This window comes from Gopherus evgoodei, chromosome 3 (genome assembly GCF_007399415.2).
Source record: "Gopherus evgoodei ecotype Sinaloan lineage chromosome 3, rGopEvg1_v1.p, whole genome shotgun sequence".
In the NCBI taxonomy this organism is placed as follows: Eukaryota; Metazoa; Chordata; order Testudines; family Testudinidae; genus Gopherus; species Gopherus evgoodei.
In genome coordinates this window covers 158422946-158448454 of record NC_044324.1, presented here as the reverse complement: position 1 = coordinate 158448454, position 25509 = coordinate 158422946, and the positions used below count along the sequence as shown (strand labels likewise).

The following is a 25509-nucleotide window of genomic DNA, read 5'->3' as shown; positions in this document are numbered from 1 at the left end:
CACTGCCAGGGCCGGCGCTTTCATTTAGGTGGCCTAGGCAATCACCTAGGGTGCCAGGATTATTGGGGGGCGGGGGAGGGTTTTGCAGGCGGCTCCGGTGGACCTGCCGCAGTCGTGCCTGCGGAGGGTCTCCTTGTCCCGCGGCTCCAGTGGAACTGCCGCAGGCATTCCTGCGGATGGTCTGCTTTCCCACAGCTCCGGTGGACCTCCTGCAGGCACGGCCGCAGGAGCTCCACCACAGCCGCGGACCAGAGGATCCTCTCCACAGGCCAGCGCGTGGGGCAGTGAAATGGCCACGCACCTAGGGTGCTAAAAACACTAGCGCTGGTTCTGGTCACCGCCCCCCAAATGTTAGTGCCCTAGGCGACCGCCTAGGTAGCCTCATGGGTTGCTCCAGCCCTGCACCAATCTCTACTTGGGAATCACTGCGGTGAACCCTCTTCTGGAGGTAGGCACCTAAACTGCTATTGTAGGTGGGTTTGTTTTTTTTGCAAGAGATTCAGGAGGTAGCAGTCCCTTACGACCTTTAGCCCAGTGATTAGGGTACTCACACAGAATGTTCAATTCCCCACTTCTGCCTTTTGTGGAGAAGGGATCTGAACTTAAGTTTCCCATTTCTCAAGTGGGTGCCCTAGCCACTGGAGTAGAGACTCATTCTCTCTCTCTAGCCCAATGTATGCTTATTTATTTATTACATAGTGGAACAGCTTCAACTGGAAATATTGAGAAAGACTCATACCAGAATATCCCATAGCTCAGTGGATAAGAGACTCATGTGAGATGGGAAACCCATATTCAAATCGCTTTTCCACATCAGGCAGAAGAGAATTTATTCTGGATCTCCCACATCCTGGGTGAGTGCCCTAACAACTGGGATAAAGGTTACAAAGAAGCTGCCTCCTCCTTATTCCCCTGCCATTTTGTAGGCGGTTACACGTGCTTTGAGCACGCATACTCGAGTAAGTGCCACAGGTGAGAGGCGCAGGGGAATGCCTACTTTGAGGATCCCGCTGAGGCATACAGATGAGATAGGCACCTGGATGCTAGACTGTAGCAGCTCACTTGATAAAACGTAGGGAAATTTAATGGTGGAACTGCAAGGGACTAGGGACTTCAGACATCTGCAGGGCTACATGGCATCTGAGCAGAGATTTTGAGGATCTCAGTGGTGCCATTTAAGGTGGCTAAATCCAATATTTAGGCAACTGGGCATCTAAGTCCTAGCAATCTAACTTCTGGCATCTATTTTTTAAAATCTTGGCTTCTGAATTTTATGTCAAGAAGCATGCTAAAAATCCTATGTACGGTATTCATCAAAATAGTGACTATTTTTATTCTACCTTGATTTGCTTGGCGCAAACTGGTAGTAGCAGCATAAACTATCTCAGCAGTCTTCTGGATGTCTGGTACCAAAAGTGTCAGCCCCTCTGGCTCTTGATCAGAAGCATCTGGTTTTACTCCTGCTTTAGCTTTTTCTTTTTTAGACCTGTTTGTTGAAAAGAATGGGGAAAAGGGGTGAGGGGGCGGGTAAGGTTATAGAACTAATCAGACACAATATTCAGAAAGCTGGCTATTAGTGACAATGGGTAAAAACATTAGCACTAAAAACAACAAAGCCTTTTTGAAATGCAATGTGTCACCACACCTACCATGAAATAGGATAAAAACTGAATTCTTTCCTTTAAATATCACAGTCATTAGCATATGGTCTTAACTGGACCAGCAAAAATGTGTGTTTTGGGTACAGCAAAGTGAAGTTTGAAGAAAGACAAAACAATATACTGAAATAACAGTTTCTTGCTCCAGCAGTATAGTTGTTTGTAACCAACTACGACACTTTTCATTTTCAAAGTACTTTACACCAAAAATTAATAGAAAAATCCAATACAAAAACATCTGAAGGTCCCAAACCGACATTGGGTCTCCTTGCGCAGAGCTCAGAGCAGGATTAGGTCCTAAAACATGTAAACTTTTCCCCCCACATTGTAATGCTCTCTCAAAGTTTTCTTAAAGTAATAAAAATAATGAAAAAATGAACATCAAAAAGTTTAAATATTTTAATCTCCATTTATGTATATCAGTTCAGCCTGATGTAAATTAAAATGGCCAACTTATGAGTTTTAGAATAAAAAAATTCCAGACACTTAAATAGTATACAATAGCATTGCTATTTTTTTCCTAAGAGTAGCTAAGGTAAATGACCAAGATATTTTAAATAACCTTTTTATCTTGCCAACCCATCAAGAGTTTATATCTGAATATAAATAGGCTCTTGAAAAAGAAAACATGAGATGGACAATGCTAAATTTAGTGTGTATATTTTCAAAGTTTATTTGTAAATTAAGTTTTAATATGCATATGCACAAAACACTATGTAAGCCATTACAAATTTTAAAGTGCGCACTTCACAAAATCATTTTCATTTAGCTCTAGTGAGTTTTTTGCTTCTCTGTAAATCTTTGTTTTAAAAACAGCAGCTGTTCATTTTAAGATTCAAACAAGATTAACAGCCAAACCACCACTTGTTTCCTATTTTTCTATCATCATAGGCATCACATAACAAAAAGCTGTTTATGTAAGTAGAAATTAGCAATTTGATGTTCTGATGCTCCAAACTATTCTCCCCCGCCCCCAATCTCTGAATACTTCAGACTCTGTATATTTTAAAACAGGCTGAAATTGTGGTAATACTACAGTATTTATAAAACATTCAACACTGAGGAAATTATGGTGATATTTCAGGTGTTTGAACCTCATCAAATAAAGCTATCCCTAGAGTATGTTAATAAAAAAGTTAATTTATTGTAGCAACACTGATTTTCCCTTCTACCAGATTTTTTGTTCAAAATGATTACGACCCATTGTTTTCTTAAAGGAAATACTGGATTTTCAAGAATGCCAGTGTGGGAAAAGAGGGGAGTTAGGCAACACATGTATTAAGGCCCTAGGAAGATATTTTTAAATGCACAAAAGGCAGATGGGGGGGCCTAACTCCCACCATTTGTGCTTTTCAAAATTTCCACCTTAGTCTTTTGTTGGTAGAGATATAGACCAAGATTTAAAAAATGGGAGCCTGAAGTTAGGTTCCTAAATCCACATTTTGGTACATAAAAAAAAAGAGATTTTCAGAAGTGCTGAGCCTCTAATACAGAGGGGGGCAAACTTTGTGGCCTGAGGGCCACATCTGGGCATGGAAATTGTATGGCAGGCCATGAATGTTCACAAAATTGGGGGCTGGGGTGCGGGAGAGGGGAATGGCTCCGGCTTGAGGTGTGGGCTCTGGGGTGCGACCAAAAATGAGGAGTTCAGGGTGCGGGAGTGGGCTCCGGGCTCGGTTTGAGGGTGAGGGCTCTGGGGTGGGGCTGAGGATGAGGGGTTGGGATGCAGGCAGGTGCTCCGGCCTGGGACTGAGGGATTGGGGGGGAGGGGGAAGGAGGATTAGGGGTTGGCCAGGGGTGCAGGCTCTGGGGTGTGCTTACCTCAAGCAGCTCCCAGAAAAAGCAGCAGCAGCCTGTCCCCCCTCCAGCTCCTACGCAGAGGTGCAGCCAGGCGGTTCTGTGAGCTGCCCCATCCACAGACGCCACCCCTGCAGCTCCCACTGGCCATGTTTCCCAGCCAAAGGGAGCTGCGGGGGCAGCACTTGGGTCGGGGCAGTGTGCGGAGCCCCCTCGCTGCCCCTATGCGTAGGAGCTGGAAGGGGGACATGCTGCTGCATCCGGGAGCCGCCTGGAGCAAGGCAAGGCCCTGAGCCTGCTCGAGCAGGGCAGACTCTGGAACCCGCTCCCCAGCAGGAGCTCGAAGGCCAGATTAAAACATCTGGAGGGCCAGACGTGGCCTCAAGGCCATAATTTGCCCACCCCTGCTCTAACAGAACCCAGTGAAGGCAACAGATTGGCTCTTGAAATCAGAATTCTCATGCTGCTTGCTAGAAACAGAGACTGCACCTCAGCTTTTCTGACAGAAGCCCAAAAACCCTAGAGATTTACAAGAAAGAAAAATATGCCAAGGAAAAGAAAACGTGGCTGGTCAAGCTACAGAAAGGGAAATTATTGTTTTAAAAATTATTTAAAAAAAAAAAACCCTCTTCAGAACAGGTTGCTATTCTCCATAATAAATCTCATATATTTTACTTTAGATTTGGAAAATCCAAACATCTTCCTCCAATTTTAATTTTAAAGCAAATTGTACTTAAGCATGTTTTAGGACTAAGAAAAAAAACCAAAAACCAAAAGAACATACAGTGAACTCTAAAAACAGTTCAACACCAGTAGTAGTTAATTCAGCAGATAGATTTATTATCTAGCTAACAAAGCAAGAGAGAAAGTTAAAAAAGAGGGCTAATTAGACAAATGTAAATATGAGTTTTCAATATTAACAAATTCCCTTTCTCTGCCTCCCTCCCTTTCCTGAGTGTTAATCATCTGTAAAACTATTTGTTTCCTTGCAAAAAATAGTGCCCTGTAATGTGGGGCTTTTATTCTGCTCATGTGGGATGCAGGGATCTTTAAAGAGCAGAACCAGACCCACAGAAGAATCTTTCCAAAGAATAGAATTTCCCAAGGGGATTAGGGTTGGCAGAACGACCCTATTCTTCCACCCTCACCCTCACCACCCCACAACCTCTAGCTCTTCACAACAAGTGTAATGATCATATAGGGCTGTTACAAATTTATATATCTTAGCACAGCTCCAAGGCTGCTGTAACTAGTTGCCAGGGGCCAGAATTAGGATGTGCAAAGAGCCACCTCTCCCACCTAAATGTTTAATAAAGACATTGATAGAAGACCAGGCTGCTGCCCTGCCGATTTCCTCAGTTGAAGCATAACCTTTCTGCCCAGGATGTCACCAGAGAGCTTGTAGTGTGTGCTTTGATTCCTTCAGGAATAGGTTTGCTGAATGCCTTGTATAGTTTGCAGAGGTTTGCACAATGCCACCACAATGTCTAATAATCCGTCTGGTCAGGGATTGTTTGCATGGCCAAAGACTGTGGCATTTTGGGAAAAACGAAATAAACAAGGAGCATGACCGCAAGATCTTTAGCGCTATACATACATCCAGACTGTGTGACAGGCAACAGCAGAATGCTGTGGATTTGGACAGAATGATGGGAGGATCACTTCCCTGTGAAGCATGGAAAGATGCATAGACTCAAATTTGAATTCAAGTCTTTGACATATTATTATGGTGACCAAACCGTTAGCTCAGTCAGCTGGTGCGCATATTTTCACAATAACCTCTAACTTTACCATTTGGCCAAGTACAGTTTTTACTTTATCACTCTGTGATAATGGAACTTTGTGTGATGCATGTAATTTTTGGAAGTATCTCAGTGCAATACATTATCCTTAATGCGTCCCAGTCTGTTAAATCTCCCAAATTCTTTTAAAATCTCTTCTGTATTCTGTTCAAAAGGAGAGTTCTACATTCATTTGGTAATCTGTATTTGCCAGCTGCTATTCTCCCCCAGCACATTCTCCATTATTTCAAACTCTACTGCAGTGGTTCTCAACCGGGGGTCTGCATCCTCAAGGGGCCTCAAGCCCTTTCAGGGCGGCCACGGGGCCACATAGCTGGAACCCAGAGCCTGAGCCTCACCCACCTTCACTCCTAAGCCCCCCGCAGGGCTGAAACTCCGAGCCATGGCACCCCATGCCATGAGCCTGAAGCCGGGAGCCCCAGTAGCCCCTACCACAGCAGTGAAGCCAGGAGCTCTTGGGGAACAGTAACCACAGGGGAGTCCTCCTGGTGCACAGTCCCTAGCTATCCCCTCCCTGCACCCTGAGCAAAGCAAGGGAGCAGACATAAGAAAAGGTGCCACCCGTTGCGGTGCTTGTACTCACTGGGCGGTGTGCCGAGTCTTCGGCGGTGGGTCCTTCATTCGCTCCGCGTCTTCAGCAGCACTGAAGGACCCACTGCCAAAGTGCCACAGAAGACCTGGAGCGAGTGAAGGGCCCACCAGCAAAGTGCTGCTGAAAAGCTGGACCGCTGCTGGATGAGTTAAAATTAAAAAGGTGCTCCTAGCCAGGGAAGGGATTTTCGGCCAGGACTTGCAGGGCCCCTGCGGAGCTCAGGGCAAATTGCCCCACTTGCCCTGCTCCTACCCCCCCCGGTGGGCCTGACCCTGAGCTATCTCACTGCCTATACACAGCCCCGAACCATCATGACCTGTCCTGGAGCAGGGAGTGGAAGTCTGAAATAGTCTTAATTGATGGCAGGGATAACCCTTCAAGCTTGAGTTCAGAAGGATCACCTGCAGCGAGGCCTGTTTGGCCTGGATACCTTGGTCCAAGGACCAGCACATGAACCTTTTCCATTTGGCCAGCTAGGTCACTCTGGAGGATCACCTTTGCCTTGTCATGTTCGATCTTCATAAGGACTCTGTTGATCAAGGGCACTGGTGGGAAGGCATACATCAGAGCCCACGACCATGGGAGCAAACAGGTGTCCGACAGAGAGCCACTCTCCACTCCCCTGAGCATGGCAGCTAACCGTCACTGTGGGTGAACAGTGCCTCGAATAGGTGGACTGCTGCTGGAAGTGGGGGGATCGGTATCATGTCAGAGAACATTCCTACAGTGTAGGTGATGTCCATCTACATTGTGCAGACGGTTGGCAGGAGAGTGACTAGTGCCAGCAATACGGTGACTGATGTCTCCCTTTGGGCGAACCTCATCAAGAGGACAGAGACCAGAAGCCTAGTGCCAGGAACCTCAATTGTTGAACCAGTGACCAGAGCAGTTGTAGAGACCTTGGGCACGGTGACAGAGCGCTGTCTCAGCTCTGGGGACCAGCAGCATTCATTCGTTCTCTGGGGGATTATTACGTCTGGCTTGCCCTCGTAGGGAGCCTTTGCCGGGTCCATCACAGTTCTGGCTGCATTGGGAGAGTCCTTTGCTCTCTGGGATGGCATCGGCCCCACTATGAGTCTGGATCTCCTACCACTCCTGGAGTTAGTGGCAGTGGCAGATCCCTCGGGGGGGAAGAGGAGAAGGGAGAGGGCATCTCGGCAGCTCAAACTGGGTCCTCTACCCGATACCCCTTGGCCTTTCTTGCCTGGTGTCAGGAAGTCCAGCTTCTGCAACTTCTTCTTGAGCACTGGAGAAGAGAAGCAGTGCTGGATAGAGCCTGGTGCCGGGGGTGCAATGTGCACCGAGGCCAAAGTAGTGGGAGTTGAGTACGGCTGGGATGGCTCAGATGCTAGGCGGCGAGCAGCCTCCATGAGGAGGGCCCTCAAAAGGATGTTGCACTCTGCGTTCTGGGATGAAAGTTCTTACAGATGCAACACTTCTTCACATGGAATTCCCCCAAGAACTTCAGGCAGCTGCTATGAGGGTCACTAACAGGCACAGCCTGTTACAATCAGAACAGGGCTTAAAACCCAGAGACTAACTTACTCCCTACAGTACTTACTTCACTAACTATTATAAACAAACTATTTACAAGACACTAAAACTTGAAGAAAAGGAGAGAACTGCTGAACACTTGCCATGCAAGGGAAAAAAGGTGCTCTGACCAACCACCACAGGCGGTAATAAGGAACCGAGAGGGCATAGGACTGGTGGCACTTAATATACAGACGCATGAGCACTGCACTCCAGAGAGCACCACAGCCAATCCCACAGACACTGCATTAAGACAACTTTGCACATGGGCACACGCACACCTAGAATAGAATCAACATGAGCAAGCACTCAGAGAAGAACTCAATATTCTTCCTTTCCCACCCTTAGTGTAGAAAGCTGGATACCAGCAGGCTTTAGCTTCCTGTCATATTACATTCGCAGTCTTAGGCCTGGTCTACACTACGCGTTTAAACCAATTTTAGCAGCGTTAAACCGATTTAACGCTGTACCCGTCCACACTACAAGGCCCTTTATATCAATAAAAAGGGCTCTTTATATCGGTTTCTGTACTCTTCCCCAACGAGAGGAGTAGAGCTAAAATCGGTATTACCATATCGGATTAGGGTTAGTGTGGCCGCAAATCGATGGTATTGGCCTCCGGACGGTATCCCACAGCGCACCACTGTGATCGCTCTGGACAGCAATCTCAGCTCGGATGCAGTGGCCAGGTAAACAGGAAAAGCCCCGCGAAATTTTGATTTTCATTTCCTGTTTGCCCAGCGTGGAGCTCTGATCAGCATGGGTGGCAATGCAGTCCCAAATCCAAAAAGAGCTCCAGCATGGACCGTACGGGAGATACTGAATCTGATTGCTGTATGGGAAAACAAATCTGTTCTATCAGAGCTCCATTACAGAAGATGAAATGCGAAAGCGTTTGAAAAAAAAATCTACAGGCTACACAGTGGTGCGTGACAAGCTTAACGGGAAGCCAGAGACTCCAACGGACGCTCATGGAGGGAGGGAGGGGGTACTGAGGACTCCAGCTATCCCACAGTCCACAGCAGTCTCCGAAAAGTATTTGCATTCTTGGCTGAGCTCTCAATGCCTGTAGGGTCAAACACATTGTCCGGCGTGGTTCAGGGAATAGCTCAATTTACTCACTCCCTCCCCCCCCCACGTGAAAGAAAAGGGACAGAAATAGTTTCTTGACTTTTTTCAATGTCACCCTATGTCTACTGAATGCTGCTGGTAGACGCGATGCTGCAGCAGTGAAGAGCAGTATCCGCTCCTCTCCCTTCCCCGGTGGCAGACGGTGCAGTAGGACTGGTAACCGTCCTTCTTATCAACCCATGAGTGCTCCTGGCTGGCTTCAGGTGAGGCTAACTGGGGGCGCCTGGGTGAAAATAGGAATGACTCCCGGTCATTCCCAGTAGATGGTACAGAATGGCTCGTAACCGTCTTCATCATAGCAACTGGGGGCTGAGCTTCAATCAGCCCCCTCCCTTTCATGTGAAAAGAAAAGATTCTGTACTGCCTGGACTATCATAGCAGTGGGATGCTGGGCTCCTCTCCCCCATACTGCTTAATTTCCTGCCTGGACTATCATAGCACCGGGAGGCTGCCTCCCCCTGATTTTATCTCACTAAAAACTCACTGTTTCTTATTCCTGCATTCTTTATTACTTCATCACACAAATGGGGGGGACACTGTCACGGTAGCCCAGGAAGGTTGGGGGAGGAGGGAAGCAACGGGTGGGATTGTTGCAGGGGCTCCCCCGTGAATGGCATGTAGCTCATCATTTCTGCGGGATCTGACACAGAGCAGCTGTACTATCCGATACACTGCTTCTCTAGTATATTTGCCCCATATTCTAGGCAGGACTGACTATTTTTAGAAACCATAAAGGAGGGATTGACTTGGGGAGTCATTCCCAGTTTTGCTTTTGCACCCCTGGCCGATCTCAGCCAAGGGCACCTATGATAGCAGCAGACAGCACAGAAGGACAGATAATCGTCATCTCATTGCCAAATTACACTGGCAGCAGATGGTACAGAACGACTGGTAACTGTCTCTGCTATCATGCAAAAGCAAATGAATGCTGCTGTGTAGCGCTGGAGTATCGCCTCTGTCCGCGGCATCCAGTACACATACGGTGACTGTAAAAAAAAAAAAAAAAAAAAAAAGCTGAACAGGCTCCATGGTTGCCGTGCTATGGCATCTGCCAGGGCAATCCAGGGAAAAAGGGCGCGAAATGATTGTCTGCCGTTGCTTTCCCGGAGGAAGAAATGACTGACGACATTTACCCAGAACCACCCGCAACAATGATTTTTGCCCCATCAGCCACTGGGCTCTCAACCCAGAATTCTAAGGGGCGGGCGAGACTGCGGGAACTATGGGATAGCTATGCAATACCTACCCGCAGTGCAACGCTCCGGAAATTGACGCTAGCCTCGGACCATGTACGCACACTGCCGAATTAATGTGCTTAATGTGGCCACGTGCACTCGACTTTATACAATCTGTTTTATAAAACCAGTTTATGTAAAATTGGAATAATCCCGTAGTGTAGATGTACCCTCACAAAGACTGCAACATTATATGGCTACTATTTCTGAAGTAAAAGAGTAGCAGAAAAAAAGCTTGAAGGTTATCTTTATAAAGGTACAGAGACGAGTACAAAAGGTGTAAGGAGTTATAATTCTGATATTGGAACACCATGGCAAGGTAAATAATGTACTTGGGAAACAGATTTTTGGAAAAGTGAAAAACTTAACTTCTGAAATCATCATACTTCAAAATAGCTTGTCCAAGTATCCCCAAAATGTTGAAGAAAAACTTTCCTCATGCAGAATTCCACACAAGAAAATTGAGTACAATTTCTTCAGCTTTGGTTAAGTTTGAGGAAGGGATTAAAAGCAATCTTATAATGGAAATAGAGAGTTATACTCTTAGTTTAGCTAACCTATTCACTCTCAAAACAGAAGCAAAGCCTGAGAACCTTTTAAACTCCTCTACTTGGCCAGTTCTATGAAGTACCCTAAACAGTCCTTGCAAACCACCTTAAGTCTGCAGGTACCTCTAAAGACCTTATGTCCTAGGTCTGGATCAGTTCCACTATATTTCTAATGGAGTCACTTAACGTGAGTGAGTTTCTCCAGGTTGAATCCATATTACGTATGACACAGTACCTCTCCTGGGTACATATACGTATCAAAACTATAAAGTTAGGTAAGCCAAACCTCATTTGAATCAGGGAGTTGGTTGAGGAAATGGACTAAGCTCCAAAATTAAACTTTTCAAAATAGTAAAATACCAACAACTAAAAGAAACAAGAAAGTGTGTTATTTTGCCTCATGATGTGGCCTAGGACCTTGTCTCCTGAAGACTCTTCCTCTTCCCCAAAATGTAGGAGCAATAAAAAAGGGAAAGCATACCGTTAGCCAGACAAACTAAAGGCTTAGATATGCACTAATAAGCACACTGAGATGTAACCTAAGATCTGACTGTGCTAGGTCTCACTCATTTACAGGATTTGTGGCTGTTAGTAAAAAGCAATCTAAACAAAGCCTCCATCCTTGGACCTGGCAACATATCCCACTAAAGCATGGAACACATACTCCTGACTTGTTTGTCTGAAATGAAGGCCAGACCCATACAGGATTACAATTAATCTTGCTTTTGGTTCTCCATGAGAAGAGAAACCCCCAGCGTTTAGGGCAGCATTTCTCAATGTGGAGCGGAAGATGTATAAATTAAGATGACTAGGCCTTCAACACCACATGGTGAGATTGAAGGAGGTTGTGATTGAGCCTCATGTCAGAAAAGTGAAACCAACTTTCAAAAAAAGCTGCTTTCAATTATTACCAAACTGGGGCCTGTTAATTTTCACAAAGGCAAGGTATGACAGCTCAGCAAATCATCACAAAGCTGATACCCATAACAGCTCTGCAGCTGGATTCCTTGAAGAGAAGAGGAAAATTATTTAGGTGTTAAGTATTAACAATGATAACCCAAAACAAACTATATTTTGGGTTTACAAGTTTTGTTAGTAATGACTAACTGCTAAATAATTAGTTTTAGCAATGTTAGATTCCTTGGTTCTGGTGATATGTGAGAAACCCAAAGCTAAAATTTAGGTCTACAGTTTAATATCAAAACAATAACCTTTATAACCTTAAGTATAATAATGGTTGGAGAGACTGGAGAGGAAGCCACAGCTGCAGGTTAATTTATATCTCAAAGGTCTAGGTAACTGTCCTGCTAAATATGATACCTTGCAGTTATTGTAGATTAGGATTCAGTTTTACGTTCTCATACTTTGTGTCCTCCTGCCCTCTTGCGCTAAGATATAAGTATCATTGCTCATGTTATCTATTATGTTGTGTATCATGCCCTTCTCAGTGAAGCGCTCTTATTGTTTCCCTCTCCTTTGGGCTTATTACTCATTTAAATGTCTCCAAAATCTCTGTCTACATGTGGATGCCATCATCATTATAAACATGATGCAAACCTTTGGATCACTGTGCAATCAATGACGTCTTCCAGTTACACTACCTTTGATTAAGTTTTATTGTCTTGCCTTCTTGTCTATGTACTTTAGTATTATACCCAATATCTACTGATAATCGTTCAGTTTCTCTCCAAATCAAGACGTGGTACTTGAAAAAATTCCTTTGAACTAGATGGGGAAATCTGTCTCAAGGGATCCATTTCCATGGCATATCTTTGATCAAACATTTATTTTGGCCTGAAATCTATTACAATTTAGACATCTCTTCATCCCAGGACACTTCTGTCTTCCTGACTATATTGCTGGCCACTCTGAGACAGAATTTAATTCCCTTTTAGTCACTAGTTATTACATTTTGTTTTACATTTCTGTAACAAATCCTCTTAATAGATGAGCACAGCTTCAAATCATCACACAGCCCTTTCTAAACAACCACACCGAACTCTACCCATGGCAGGAGTCTTTGCCCACTCCCAAGCACTGGCAAAAATACACAGTTTTAAAAACAGATTCTTGCAATCTGAAAAGATCTATGCTCTTTTGAGGAAGACCCTCTGGAATCACTGACAGACGTCTCAAACTACTCTACGCCACAGCTATCCCAAGCAACAATGGAAAGTCTCGCACACATTTGAAAGTCAAACTCCTGTCCCCATTCTGAAGTGGTTATCAGAAGGGCTAAAACAATACTTTGGTTCAATCCCAGGGAAAGATAAACTTAGACTTCAAATGGAGTTGGGGCACAGAAAAAACAAACACCAAAATAAGTAGGCACACAAGTGAGACTAAAGGTTACAGGTTAGAACCAGGCCTCCTTGAAATCTTTTTGTCTGGCTTGGGTCCATGAAACAGGACCTTTCTAGCAATGTGAATGATGTGCTGTCAAGATAGAAACTTCTGCTGGTAGTTCCCTTGTAGGCAGAAAGGACTGTCATATCTGAAGAAGGTTCCATTCACCAGGCTTTTATAAACAGGTCAACAGCTTTCTTTTGGGCCAAAAACGCAGCTTCATGTACCGGATGTAATTCAAAGGTAAGACATTAACCCATGTTTGAAAGAAGTGTGGTTTTATTCCACCATCTGTAAATGCACATGCCACTGGTAAGTCAAATTCAGAATTGTGGAACTCCAGCTCTGCCTTTTTGTGTATGAATGCTGTTCCCACACAGTCTGCTTTCCTTTTGTCTGGGTTTAGAAGATTAGGGGAAAAATGATCTGAGAATCTCTCTAAACTCCGCTGATACATGTGTGCTTCTGGGAAAAAGAGAGAAGGCCCAGCTGAAGACTGTACCACACCTATGTGGGAGAGAGGAAGCTGCTAGAGGCCTCATAGGCCATGCTGGAGAGCCAGAGAAAGGCACATGTAGTTCTAAAATTGAAGTCGGGAAGAGAATAGATCCCCCACATTCCCACAGCCAGAGTATAAGTCTGCAGGTGCGTGCATGCACATGCACACACAAGCAGTGATGATCAGTTTTTGAACACTAATTATGGAGATTTAAATTAAGACAATTCCATTGAAATTACCTAAAAATCAACAAGCCCAGTAACAAAATACATCAAGAATAAATTGTCATCATACTTTCAATGGGAATAAGTAATCCATATTAACATTCTCCCATTCTCTCTCTCTACTTTTACCTGGACACTTAAAAAAATATATAAAACAAAAAAAATCTTTATTGCTATAAACTCTATTCCAAAATTCTGATTTTTCTGTGAGGCAAAAATTATACTCTATCACAGTTAGCAGATACAGTGCATGCTGTAATTTATCACGTCTGGGCAGATGGAAGTGCTAGAATGGTGAGGAAATGAAACTAAAAATTTAATTTAGACTCTCAAGCTTACATTTAGAGTTTCACAAATGTTGGAAAAAAAAGATGACAAGATCATCTCAGCTCACATTTAAAGTACTGACTGCCAATGGAAAACTGAGCAATATTTCAATGATATATGCACTAGCCAAAATACAGTACATGCTAATAATTTAAAATTTTAATTTAGCTTGTGCTAAAAGATGAGATCCTTACCTTTCACACTGTGCTAAATGAATAATGAATGATGATACATTCTGGAGACAACTTCTGTTTCTAAAGCCAATACTGAGAGATTTCTAAGCTGAAAATTTCAGAGGTAAATTTGATCACACTGAATGGTAAATTTATCAAAAGTGTTGATACAATAAAGCCACTGAACCTTTCAGCTCTTCTGTTACAGAGAAGTTCCTTACCAGTAATGGTAATTCTTGGAGAGCATTATATCAATATTCACATTATTGGAATAAATTTGTCCTAGGCTTGCTAGCTTGGAATCTTCCAAAGAGCAGTATTTGGGCCATTCACCCTCTCATGCCTCCTCACCTTATGTATGTCTCCATGGGTGTAAAAAGGAGTGGTGGTCCCAACTGTCCTTCAGAAGATACAGGCAGGAAGTGTGACTATGTAGAAGCAACACTTTTGAAGAACTATAGTAACTTGTGAGTACTTTCTCTTTCTTCCTTTCGGTGCCTCTGGTCTTCAAGTCTTTGAGTTTGTGAATCAGGGAGGAGACAGAACAGGGTCTCTTTCCACATGTCCACTGGGCCCAACCACCAATTTAACTCTCCTAGGACTTGGGGCAGGACTGTGACCTTTTTTGTCCACGGAGCATCTGGCTAAGGTGTACACAAACCTCAGCCACAGTTGTAAGGGCTGAAGGTTAAATCTGGCAAATAGTATCACATACCTACATGCCAACACATGGCATAAAAGACGCATATATGTATGCGCGGGAGCACAAGGTGCACGTGTGGCCCCAATGGCCACTGCTACTCAAAAATGTCCAGTCTTGTGCACATGAAGTGCATGTACACCTATAGCAGAATCCACAGTAACACAAATGTGCAAAAAAACTCATGATTCCCTCTGGATATCACCCTTAATGACAAGCTCCAAAGGCTTTCTTCAGTAGTGAAACTTCTGGGGAGAGCCCACTTACAAAGTGGGTTCTTCGCCTATAAGCAGCGGGCATGGCAACCATGTCATCTTTCTTTCAAAAGCCATTGAGCCAGGGGAGTCACCCTCATTTGCTCTGCCTCTGACTGCTCCACTCCCACTTCTGAGGGAGTGAGCTTATTTAGCAGCTCCTATCTTCAGATTGGCAGCAGGACAAGCATAGCCCTGTAAGAATTAGGTTTGTCTTGTTGCAGACCAGCAGAAATAAAGTTAGTGAAAATGGAAGGTTTAAGCCCCCAAACACTCGGTTAGCACCAATCTTTCCTACTGGCGAGTAACTACTAGTAAAGTAGGACAATAGCCAAAACATACCAATTTATTTTGGAAGTTTCAAGTTTATTATTTAACTTCTGGTAAGAGGAATGTACGGTAAAACAAAATACATAAAAATGAAACCTAAATCTCAATTGAACTGATAGATTGTAGTCCATAAACCATTCTGCTAATTGGTAAGAATCAATTTAATTGAATAATGACATAAGATGTTATGAAGAGTGACCTTACAACCTAGCCGAGGCAATAAAATGCTATATTGTTTTATCACTTTGGACTGTGGGGGACAGATATTTATCTTCGATATTATCTTTTGTTTTTTTCTAAAATTAATAATAAATGCACCAAAAATACTTTACAAGAAAGCTCAGGAGAGATTAAAATGTTTACTGTACCTCAATCGGTTAGTGTAGGTATCCACACATGTCTTCATTTTAGCCAATAAAGTGCCAACAGAAGCTTGAGATTCCAACTGCTCTTCCTCCTCTTCTCCATTTTCCCCAGACAGAGGCAGCAACAGCGGCACCATAGAGGTGCAAGACGCAATAGCACGGAGCAACTCTAGCAGAGCTCTGTAGAGAGGAACATGCCTGGCCATATCCAAAACTACGAGAGAGAAAACAAATATTTTATAAAATCAACAAAAAGGTAAAAACAGTATATCTTCCAATCAGACCTCAAGTGGCTGAAAACAATAGTCTGATTTTTCCCCTTATCCTCTCATTTAATGAGAGTCAACCTTTTAGATGTGTCACAGTACTAACGAGCAGAAAGTAAGGAAAAATCTCAAAGTAACAAACAGGGCCAAAAACAGTAGACAAAGCTAAACCCCCATACAGAGCCTGAAAAAAGGAGCAAAGTGAACAGGAAAAAATCCCAACTAAACTATGTTTTAAAATTACCCCAACATTAGACTTCACTTACTAGTATATTTTACCAAAGCTGGCATTGTATATGATGTAAATTTTAGTGTATGTATATATTATAAAAGCAATTGTAGGCAGAAATAAATATTTCATTAAAAATCAAGGACTTCCAAATGATTCAAATATATGCACACACTTTAAAAAGATCTCTCCTCTCCTGATATTTATTTTTCTTTTCCACTCATGAGTTCAAATATCTAATGAATGTCATTTCTCAACTGAATTTCATACCATTATAGAAATCCTCAAAATGTAGCAATACTCAGATACTTTACACAGCTGCTTCCTCTGTCCCTAGGACATACTATTTTTAACAGCACTGCAGAGGAAAACTATTGCTCTAGTTCAGAGTATTCACAAATGAATGAGTTTATGATAAAATAATTTTCTGCTTTCTCCAGCAAAAAAATTAACTGACAACTCGCATTAGTAAAAGGTTGAACCATACAAGAGCACTTTAATGTTTCATTTAGCACATCTTACCCTTGGAGATAAGGCATACAACAAGTTTTCATTTCTCATTACCAGTCCCTTAACTCTAAATAGGAGAAGATGAAACAACTAAACCATCCAAAACCATAGAATTGCAAGTCTGAAAGAGACCCCAAGTGATTATCTAGTCCACCTCAGAAGCAGGATTAAATATACCGAGATGATTCCTGAAAGGTATTTAACAACTTCTTTAAAACCTCCAAGGATGATGTCACATTCTGGGGTGCAATCCAGACCAGTGAGAGGTGGGAGTGCTTTCTGAAAACCAAGCCTTGGTCTCAAAATTGGTCTCCAGAATTGGAGACACATACAATCACTAGTCAGTTATGAAACTCGTGGTCTTCACACTTTATTTTAGATATCTGTACACAAATGCAAGGAGTTTGAGGAATAAACAGGAAGAACTGGAAGTATTAGTATACAGTACAGGGGAAAAAAGTGAGGTGGTGTTGCCTTATATATTAAAAACGTATACACTTGGATTGAGGTTGAGATGGAAATAGGAGACAGACTTGTTGAAAGTCTCTGGGTAAGGATAAAAGGGGTAAAAAACAAGGGTGATGTCATGATAGGGGTCTACTACAGACCACCTAACCAGGAAGAAGAGGGTGGCTGAGGCTTTTTTTTTTTAAAACAACTAACAAAATCATCCAAAGCACAGGACTTGGTGATGGGGGACTTCAACTACCCAGACATCTGTTGGGAAAGTAACACAGCAGGGCACAGATTATCCAACAAGTTCGTGGAATGTATTGGAAACAATTTTTTATTTCAGAAGGTGGAGAAAGCTACTGGGGAGAGGCTGTTCTAGATTTGCTTTTGACAAACAGGGAGGAACTGTTTGAGAATTTGAAAGTGGAAGGGAGCTTGGGTGAAAGTCATCATGAAATGGTAGAGTTCACGATTCTAAGGAACGCTAGGAGGGAGAACAGCAAAATAAAGAGTGGATTTCAAGAAGGCAGACATTAGCAAACTCAGGGACTTGGTAGGTAAGATCCCATAGGAAGTAAGTCTAAGGGGAAAAACAACTGAAGACAGCTGGCAGTTTTTCAAACAGACACTATTAAGGGCACAAGAGCAAACTATCCCACTGCGTAGGAAAGATAGAAAGTATGGCAAGAGATCACGTTGGCTTAACCAGGAGATCTTCAGTGATCTAAAAATCAAAAGAGTCCTACAAAAAGTGGAAACTAGGTCAAATTACAAAGGATGTCTATAAACAAACACACACCACAAGTATGTAGAGATAAAATTAGGAAGGTCAAGGCTCAAAAAGAGATCAAACTAGCTAGAGACATAAAGGGTAACAAGAAAACATTCTACAAATACATTAGAAGTAAGAGTAAGACCAAGGACAGGGTAGGATTGTTATCCAATGGGGGGAGGGGGTGGGAAAGAAATAACAGAAAATATGAAAGTGGCAGAAGTGCTTATGACATCTTTGTTTCGGATGTCACCAAGGTGGTTTTTGGTGACTGAACGTCTAACATAGTGAATGCCAGTGAAAATGAGGTAGGATCAGAGGCTAAAATACAAATATAACAAGTTAAAAATTAGACAAGTTAGATGTCTTCAAGTCACCAGGGCCTGACAAAATGCATCCTAGAATACTCAAGGAGCTGACTGAGGAGATATCTGAGCCATTAGCGATCTTTCAAAAGTCATGGAACATGGGAGAGATTCCAGAAGACTGGAAAAGGGCAAATATAGTGCCAATCTATAAAAAGGGAAATAAGGAGAAGCCAGGAAATCACAGATGAGTCAGCTTAACTTCTGTACTCGGAAAGATAATGAAGCAAATAATTAAGCAATCAATTTGCAAACATCTAGAAGATAACAACATGATAAATAACAGTCAGTTACTGTCTCACATGACCTACTCATAGAAACTAGAGAAATACAACCTAGATGGAGCTACTATAAGGTAGGTGCAAAACTGGTTGGAAAACCATTCCCAGAGAGTAATCATCAGTGATTCACAATCATGCTTGAAGGGCATAATGAATGGGGTCCCACATGGATCAGTTCTGGGTCCGGTTCTGTTCAATATCTTCATAAAATGATTTAGATAATGGCATAGAGAGTACACTTATAAAGTCTGTGGACAATACCAAGCTGGGAGGGTTTGCAAGTGCTTTGGAGGATAGAATTAAAATTCAAAATTATCTGGATAAACTCGAGAAATGGTTTGAAGTAAATACGATGAAATTCAATAAGGACAAATGCAAAGTACTCCACTTAGGAAGGAACAAGAAGTTGCACACATACAAAATGGGAAATGACTGCCTAGAAAGGAGTACTACAGAAAGAGATCTGAGGGTCATAGTGGACCACAAGCTAAATATGAGTCAACAGTGTAACACTGTTGCCAAAAAAACCAACATCATTCTGGGATGTATAAGCAAGAGTGTTGTAAGCAAGACACAAGAAGTAATTCTTCCGCTCTACTCCACACTGATTAGGCCTCACCTGGAGTATTGTGTCCAGTTCTGGGAGCCACATTTCAGGAAAGATGTGGACAACTGGCGAAAGTCCAGAGAAGCGCAACAAAAATGATTAAAGGACTAGAAAACATGACCTATGGGGGAAATTTGGAAAAACTGGGTCTCTTTAGTCTGGAAAAGAGAAGACAGAGGGGACATAACAGTTTTCAAGTACATAAAAGGTTGTTATAAGGAAGAGAGAAGAATTGTTCTTCTTAACCTCTGAGGATAGGACAAGAAGCAATAGGCTTAAATTGCAGCAAGGGAGGTTTGGGTTGGACATTAGGAAAAACTTCTTGTCAGGTTGGTTAAGCACTGGAATAAACTGCCTAGGGAGGTTGTGGAATCTCCATCATAGGAGATTTTTAAAAGCAGGTTAGACAAACACCTTTCAGGGATGGTCCAGATAATGCTTAACCATGCCATGAGTGCAGGGGACTGGACTAGATGATCCCTCGAGGTCCCCTCCACTCCTATGATTCTCTGTCTGCATCCTTACTTCTTGGGGTAAGGCTCAAGAAACAGCAGTTCAAGGGGTGACTAAAGTATAAAAGTATGGGGCAAAAGCAACCCAAGTTCTCTCCCCCTAGCCATTTCTCTCTTCCACAAGACAATGAAACAAACAGCCTATGGACTTTAGGAGTAGATCCTGACCTGAAATTTGATCAGCTCTGTTGCTGGGAGCATGTGGTAAGAATTTCACCTTAAACCAAGTCTAGTTTGTTAAGTTTAGAACATGTTTTGTCTTTATTTTTCTTGAGACCATTTCTGACTTTAAGGCTTTATATTGGTACTCACTTAAACCTATCTCCTTGTAGTTAAATAAACTTTTATTCTTTAATTAAAACAAATCTAACTTTGTGAATTATTTGGGATAACTGCATTTAAAGCAGTCCATTCTATGTCAATCCACTTAGAGGGGAAACTGATTAATATATCTGGACTGTCCAGGAAAGGGCTGGACAGCACAGAATACACATTTCTGGGGGGAAATCTGGGACTGGAATTCTATTGGGGTTACTCTGCAAGTAGTAATCAAGACTGCTGGAAGTAATCAAGGCTGGTGGGGTTTAGAGTGGCTGGACCAGGGCTGTGGCTATATAAAGACACTCAAGGGTATAACCTGCATGTTGTCTGGCTATTTGTAAAGAGCACAGCTTGGGAGCTACAGCAGCAATCCATTGTGAGGCATCCCAGGCTGCTGAGAAAAGAGAAGAACACATGGATGATTAAAAAATCCAGGCTCTCTTGGACTGAAAGAGGGAGTTCCAAAACCAAGGACTCCTCATACAATGCCCAGCTAGCAGCTTCCATTTATTTACAGGGAGGGAGCCAATTTCAACTGTGTCAGTTTAACAGAGAGATACAATCTCTCACATAAACCAAATTACTTGTTTCCAGACTATACTATATTTTCTAACACTGACTTTAAATTTTCAAAAAGCCAAAAGAAACTATAATTATCACTAAGTCCTTTGAATGTCTGCTTGATTTCTTCTCTGCTGCATGGCAGTCATGGATAGGAGGTTTAACTTCTGGGTGACTGCTCTGTGTAGATCATTGTGCCGTGCCATACCATCTTTCACAGGATAGCACTTTCCATTTCAAAAAGGCTGAAATGATTGCTATGTTGCTTTCTGGTTTCCTCTATGAAATAAGTGCTATTCCAAGCTAGGTTCGTTAAGTTTAATATTAACCTTAATATTTTAATAATCTAGTCTTAGCTTTGATCATGGAAGATTGTATAGGGTATGACAAATGATTTATTTTACCTCATAGGTTGCTGTAGTTTTCTTTAGAACAGACAGCTAGTCTGGAGTAAGTATCCTAACTGGTTTTGTTGATTAAAGTGTTTGCCTTGTTTTTATCCAGAGTTTTATTTCTTGTATAAATAGATACTTGTATATTCAGGGTTATCAAGTGAGCTAGTTAAAAATAGTTTTGTGCCAAAAGCTCAGATTCAATGTTACATCTCTCAGAAAAAAATAGTTCAAATATCTGTACTGGCTTTATACTTAAGTCAGCTGCTATATAGGACAGAAAATTAGGCAAACCTCACTCATTTTGTCACTACAAAAACTAGTTTCCTTCTGCTGATCCTCACATCTTCTTGTCAACTGTTTGAAATGGGCCACCTTGATTACATTGGCCTCATTAGCACTACCAAAGTGATTTTTCCTCCCTTGATATTCACCCCATCTTGTCAACTGTTGAGAACAGGCCACTTCCACCTTAACTGAATTGGCTCGTTAGCACTGATCCCCCACTTGGTAAGGCAACTCCCCTCTTTTAATGTGCTGTGTATTTATACCTGCCGACTGTATTTTCCACTCCATGCATCTGATGAAGTGGGTTTTAACCTAGGAAAGCTTATGCCCAAATAAATTTGTTAGTCTCTAATGTGCCACAAGGATGCCTCGTTGTTTTTGCTCTCTCATTCTGCTAGCGTAGCTCCATCCATAACCATTACAGAACATCTCTATTTGGTCCCAGGAAACATACTTCAATTTTTCTCCCCCACCCCACGGACTTCAACAGTATCACATACTGAATTTACATTAATGAATACATATAATACAATTACGTCCATCCAGAAGGAAGTAACTATTAGAAAAGCCTTAGGTTATTTTACCTACCTATAAGCATCTAGCATCATGAATGAAAACAATCAGATTATGCATTAAGGCCTATATCCAGCAACACACAAATTTAAGTTTAGTTTAAAGTTCAGCAAAGCATGCTTAACCTTAAGCACATGATCAAGTGCTTTGCAGAACAGGACCCTAAATAATTCTGATAAAAATCAGCTACATCTATGTAGCCTCTGGCAAAATGTGTTATCCCATTGTCAGAAGCGGTTTACTTTCAATTTTGTTAGCTCACTGAATACTTAGGATGAAATCCTCACCCTATTAAAGTCAATGGGAGTTTTGCTATTGACTTAATGAGAGCCAGGAGTTGCCCCTTAAAATGCAAGTTTCACAGGCTGAAAAGTAAAATGCGACCAACAGACTTGCTTTTTCACAAATTCTGTAGCTACTGCATGACTTCCAAGTATGAAATTCTGTGGATATCTGTATATATAATGTTTTTAAAATTTAATAATATAGAAGAATGGGGAACAGGGATAAAATTACCAGAAAACATTTTCTATACCATTCCTTTATTTATACCATAAATATACACATACATACATGACAACAGATTACCATTAAAAATATATACAGTTGGACATATGGTGACTATTCTCTATTTAGGGACCTTTATTTTACCATCATTCTTAAGTACAAAGGGACAGCACAATATATTTTCGATGCTGAACTATTACTGGATCATCTTTTGAGTTTGTCAAGCATTTGAAATGCACAAATCTAAGGGCAACACTCAGAAAAAGCCAGCAGTCTTGATGCACACGGAAGTGTCCAGATAAATGACTACAGGACTGTGGATTAAAAAACGGAGGTAATAATTGTCAATATTATTGTAAGTGGAATGTGTCATCAATTGTGTTACTGGAGAGCACACTCTGACTTCCAGACTTTTCCTTGTTTCACCACAGGAGGCACTAAAACGTTTTACTATTAAGGTAAAAACAGCACAAGTTCACAGGCCGATGCATGTTCTGAGACTTAATTTTGAAACCCACCTAAAAAGTGGGCTATTATGATGAAAGGTAAGTTTCTCTACAAAGGGCCAAACAGAAACAAATGTATTTACATATTTCATATAAATGAGTACTACAACTTGAGTGTAATGTTGCCTCTCAATTATGTTAGAGTGCTCTTTCTGAGGTGAATATTTTAAGGTTTGTCAAAGGCACCTCAAGCACATGGACAGGTGTGTGTATAAACATGCAAATAATTAAACAAACACAAAGCATTCCTTTTAAGAAAATGAAAATGGCATACTGAAAGTATCTAGCTTAATAGGGTATATTAATTTTCTAGAATTGTTGGGTATTAACCAGGTAGTCAAAACCTGAAATTAAATAATTACAAATGTCTGCACCAGTGAGCCGTCTCTAGTTGTTTTAACACTACTGCAATAAGTCCAAGCCTTCATGCAATGTGTGTTATTTATTTATACAAATAGCATGATTATTACTTTTACTGACATTTGGCGTTCTCTAAAGCGTGTTGCATTTTAGAAAGGGAAAAAATGTATAATCTAATATATAACAAAAAACTGATGTCACATCTGCTGAGAATGAAAGGCATAGCTGGTAGATAAATATACCATAATTCTTGGAAACGGTTACTATAACTGCAGTGGCATAATGTCTCAGTCTTTTTTTCACATTCGTATAATATAGACTTTGAGCTTTTATCCTGAATCAACACTATTCAAAGTGTTTTTATTCCATTGCTGCAATATTAGCAATTAAAAAAATTCTGACAACAAGATTCCTGTCAGAAGAGACTCTTTATAGACCACGTATCAGAGGGTAGCCGTGTTAGTCTGGATCTGTAAAAGCAGCAAAGAATCCTGTGGCACCTTATAGACTAACAGACGTTTTGGAGCATGAGCTTTCGTGGGTGAATACCCACTTCCTCAGATGCATGTAATGGAAATATCCAGGGGCAGGTATATATATGTGTGCTAGCAAGCAAGCTAGAGATAACGAGGTCAGTTCAATCAGGGAGGATGAGGCCCTGTTCTAGCAGTTGAGGTGTGAAAACCAAGAGAGGAGAAACTGGTTCTGTAATTGGCAAGCCATTCACAGTCTTTGTTCAATCCTGAGCTGATGGTGTCAAACTTGCAGATGAACTGAAGCTCAGCAGTTTCTCTTTGTAGTCTGGTCCTGAAGTTTTTTTGCTGCAGGATGGCCACCTTAAGGTCTGCTATAGTGTGGCCAGGGAGGTTGAAGTGCTCTCCTACAGGTTTTTGTATATTGCCATTCCTAATGTCTGATTTGTGTCCACTTATCCTTTTCCGTAGAGACTGTCCAGTTTGGCCGATGTACATAGCAGAGGGGCATTGCTGGCATATGATGGCGTATATTACATTGGTGGATGTGCAGGTGAATGAACCAGTGATGGTTTGGCTGATCTGGTTAGGTCCTGTGATGGTGTCGCTGGTGTAGATATGTGGGCAGAGTTGGCATCGAGGTTTGTTGCATGGATTGGTTCCTGAGCTAGAGTTATTATGGTGTGGTGTGCAGTTACTGGTGAGAATATGTTTCAGGTTGGCAGGTTGTCTGTGGGCAAGGATTGGCCTGCCACCCAAGGCCTGTGAAAGTGTGGGATCATTGTCCAGGATGGGTTGTGGATCCTTGATGATGCGTTGGAGGGGTTTTAGCTGGGGGCTGTATGTGATGGCCAGTGGAGTCCTGTTGGTTTCTCTCTTGGGTTTGTCTTGCAGTAGGAGGCTTCTGGGTACATGTCTGGCTCTGTTGATCTGTTTCCTTATTTCCTCATGCGGGTATTGTAGTTTTGAGGATGCTTGGTGGAGATTTTGTAGGTGTTGGTCTCTGTCTGAGGGGTTAGAGATGATGCGGTTGTAACCTGAAACATATTCTCACCAGTAACTGCACACCACACCATAATAACTCTAGCTCAGGAACCAATCCATGCAACAAACCTCGATGCCAACTCTGCCCACATATCTACACCAGCGACACCATCACAGGACCTAACCAGATCAGCCAAACCATCACTGGTTCATTCACCTGCACATCCACCAATGTAATATACGCCATCATATGCCAGCAATGCCCCTCTGCTATGTACATCGGCCAAACTGGACAGTCTCTACGGAAAAGGATAAGTGGACACAAATCAGACATTAGGAATGGCAATATACAAAAACCTGTAGGAGAGCACTTCAACCTCCCTGGCCACACTATAGCAGACCTTAAGGTGGCCATCCTGCAGCAAAAAAACTTCAGGACCAGACTTCAAAGAGAAACTGCTGAGCTTCAGTTCATCTGCAAGTTTGACACCATCAGCTCAGGATTGAACAAAGACTGTGAATGGCTTGCCAATTACAGAACCAGTTTCTCCTCTCTTGGTTTTCACACCTCAACTGCTAGGAACAGGGCCTCATCCTCCCTGATTGAACTGACCTCGTTATCTCTAGCTTGCTTGCTAGCACACATATATATACCTGCCCCTGGATATTTCCATTACATGCATCTGAGGAAGTGGGTATTCACCCACGAAAGCTCATGCTCCAAAACGTCTGTTAGTCTATAAGGTGCCACAGGATTCTTTGCTGCTTTTATAGACCACAAGTTTCAGAACTGACTAGTGATTGTCTCTCTCTCCAATTCTGGGGGTCCATTCTGAGACCAAGGCTTGATTTTTAGAAAGCACTAGGCATCCAGGCTAAAAAATCAGACCCTTTTAAAGTGGTCTAAAGCAGAACAATCAAAAATTAATGCACCCAAAATCACAAGTCACTTTTAAAAATTTGGATCCTGGTTAATAGTCCCTGGATTCCAAGAGTTGATTAAAAAATTGGATAGTCTGCATAATTTAGAACTCA

General features: G+C 42.2%; 1 protein-coding gene across 1 annotated transcript in view; it reads right to left on the bottom strand.

Moving 5' to 3' along the window:
• BIRC6 (baculoviral IAP repeat containing 6) overlaps positions 1-25509 on the bottom strand; it is a 338471-nt gene that overhangs the window by 48429 nt on the left and 264533 nt on the right. Inside the window, 2 exon segments of the mRNA XM_030557127.1 lie at positions 1341-1486; positions 15518-15728. Coding sequence (XP_030412987.1) covers positions 1341-1486; positions 15518-15728 — 357 coding nt within the window.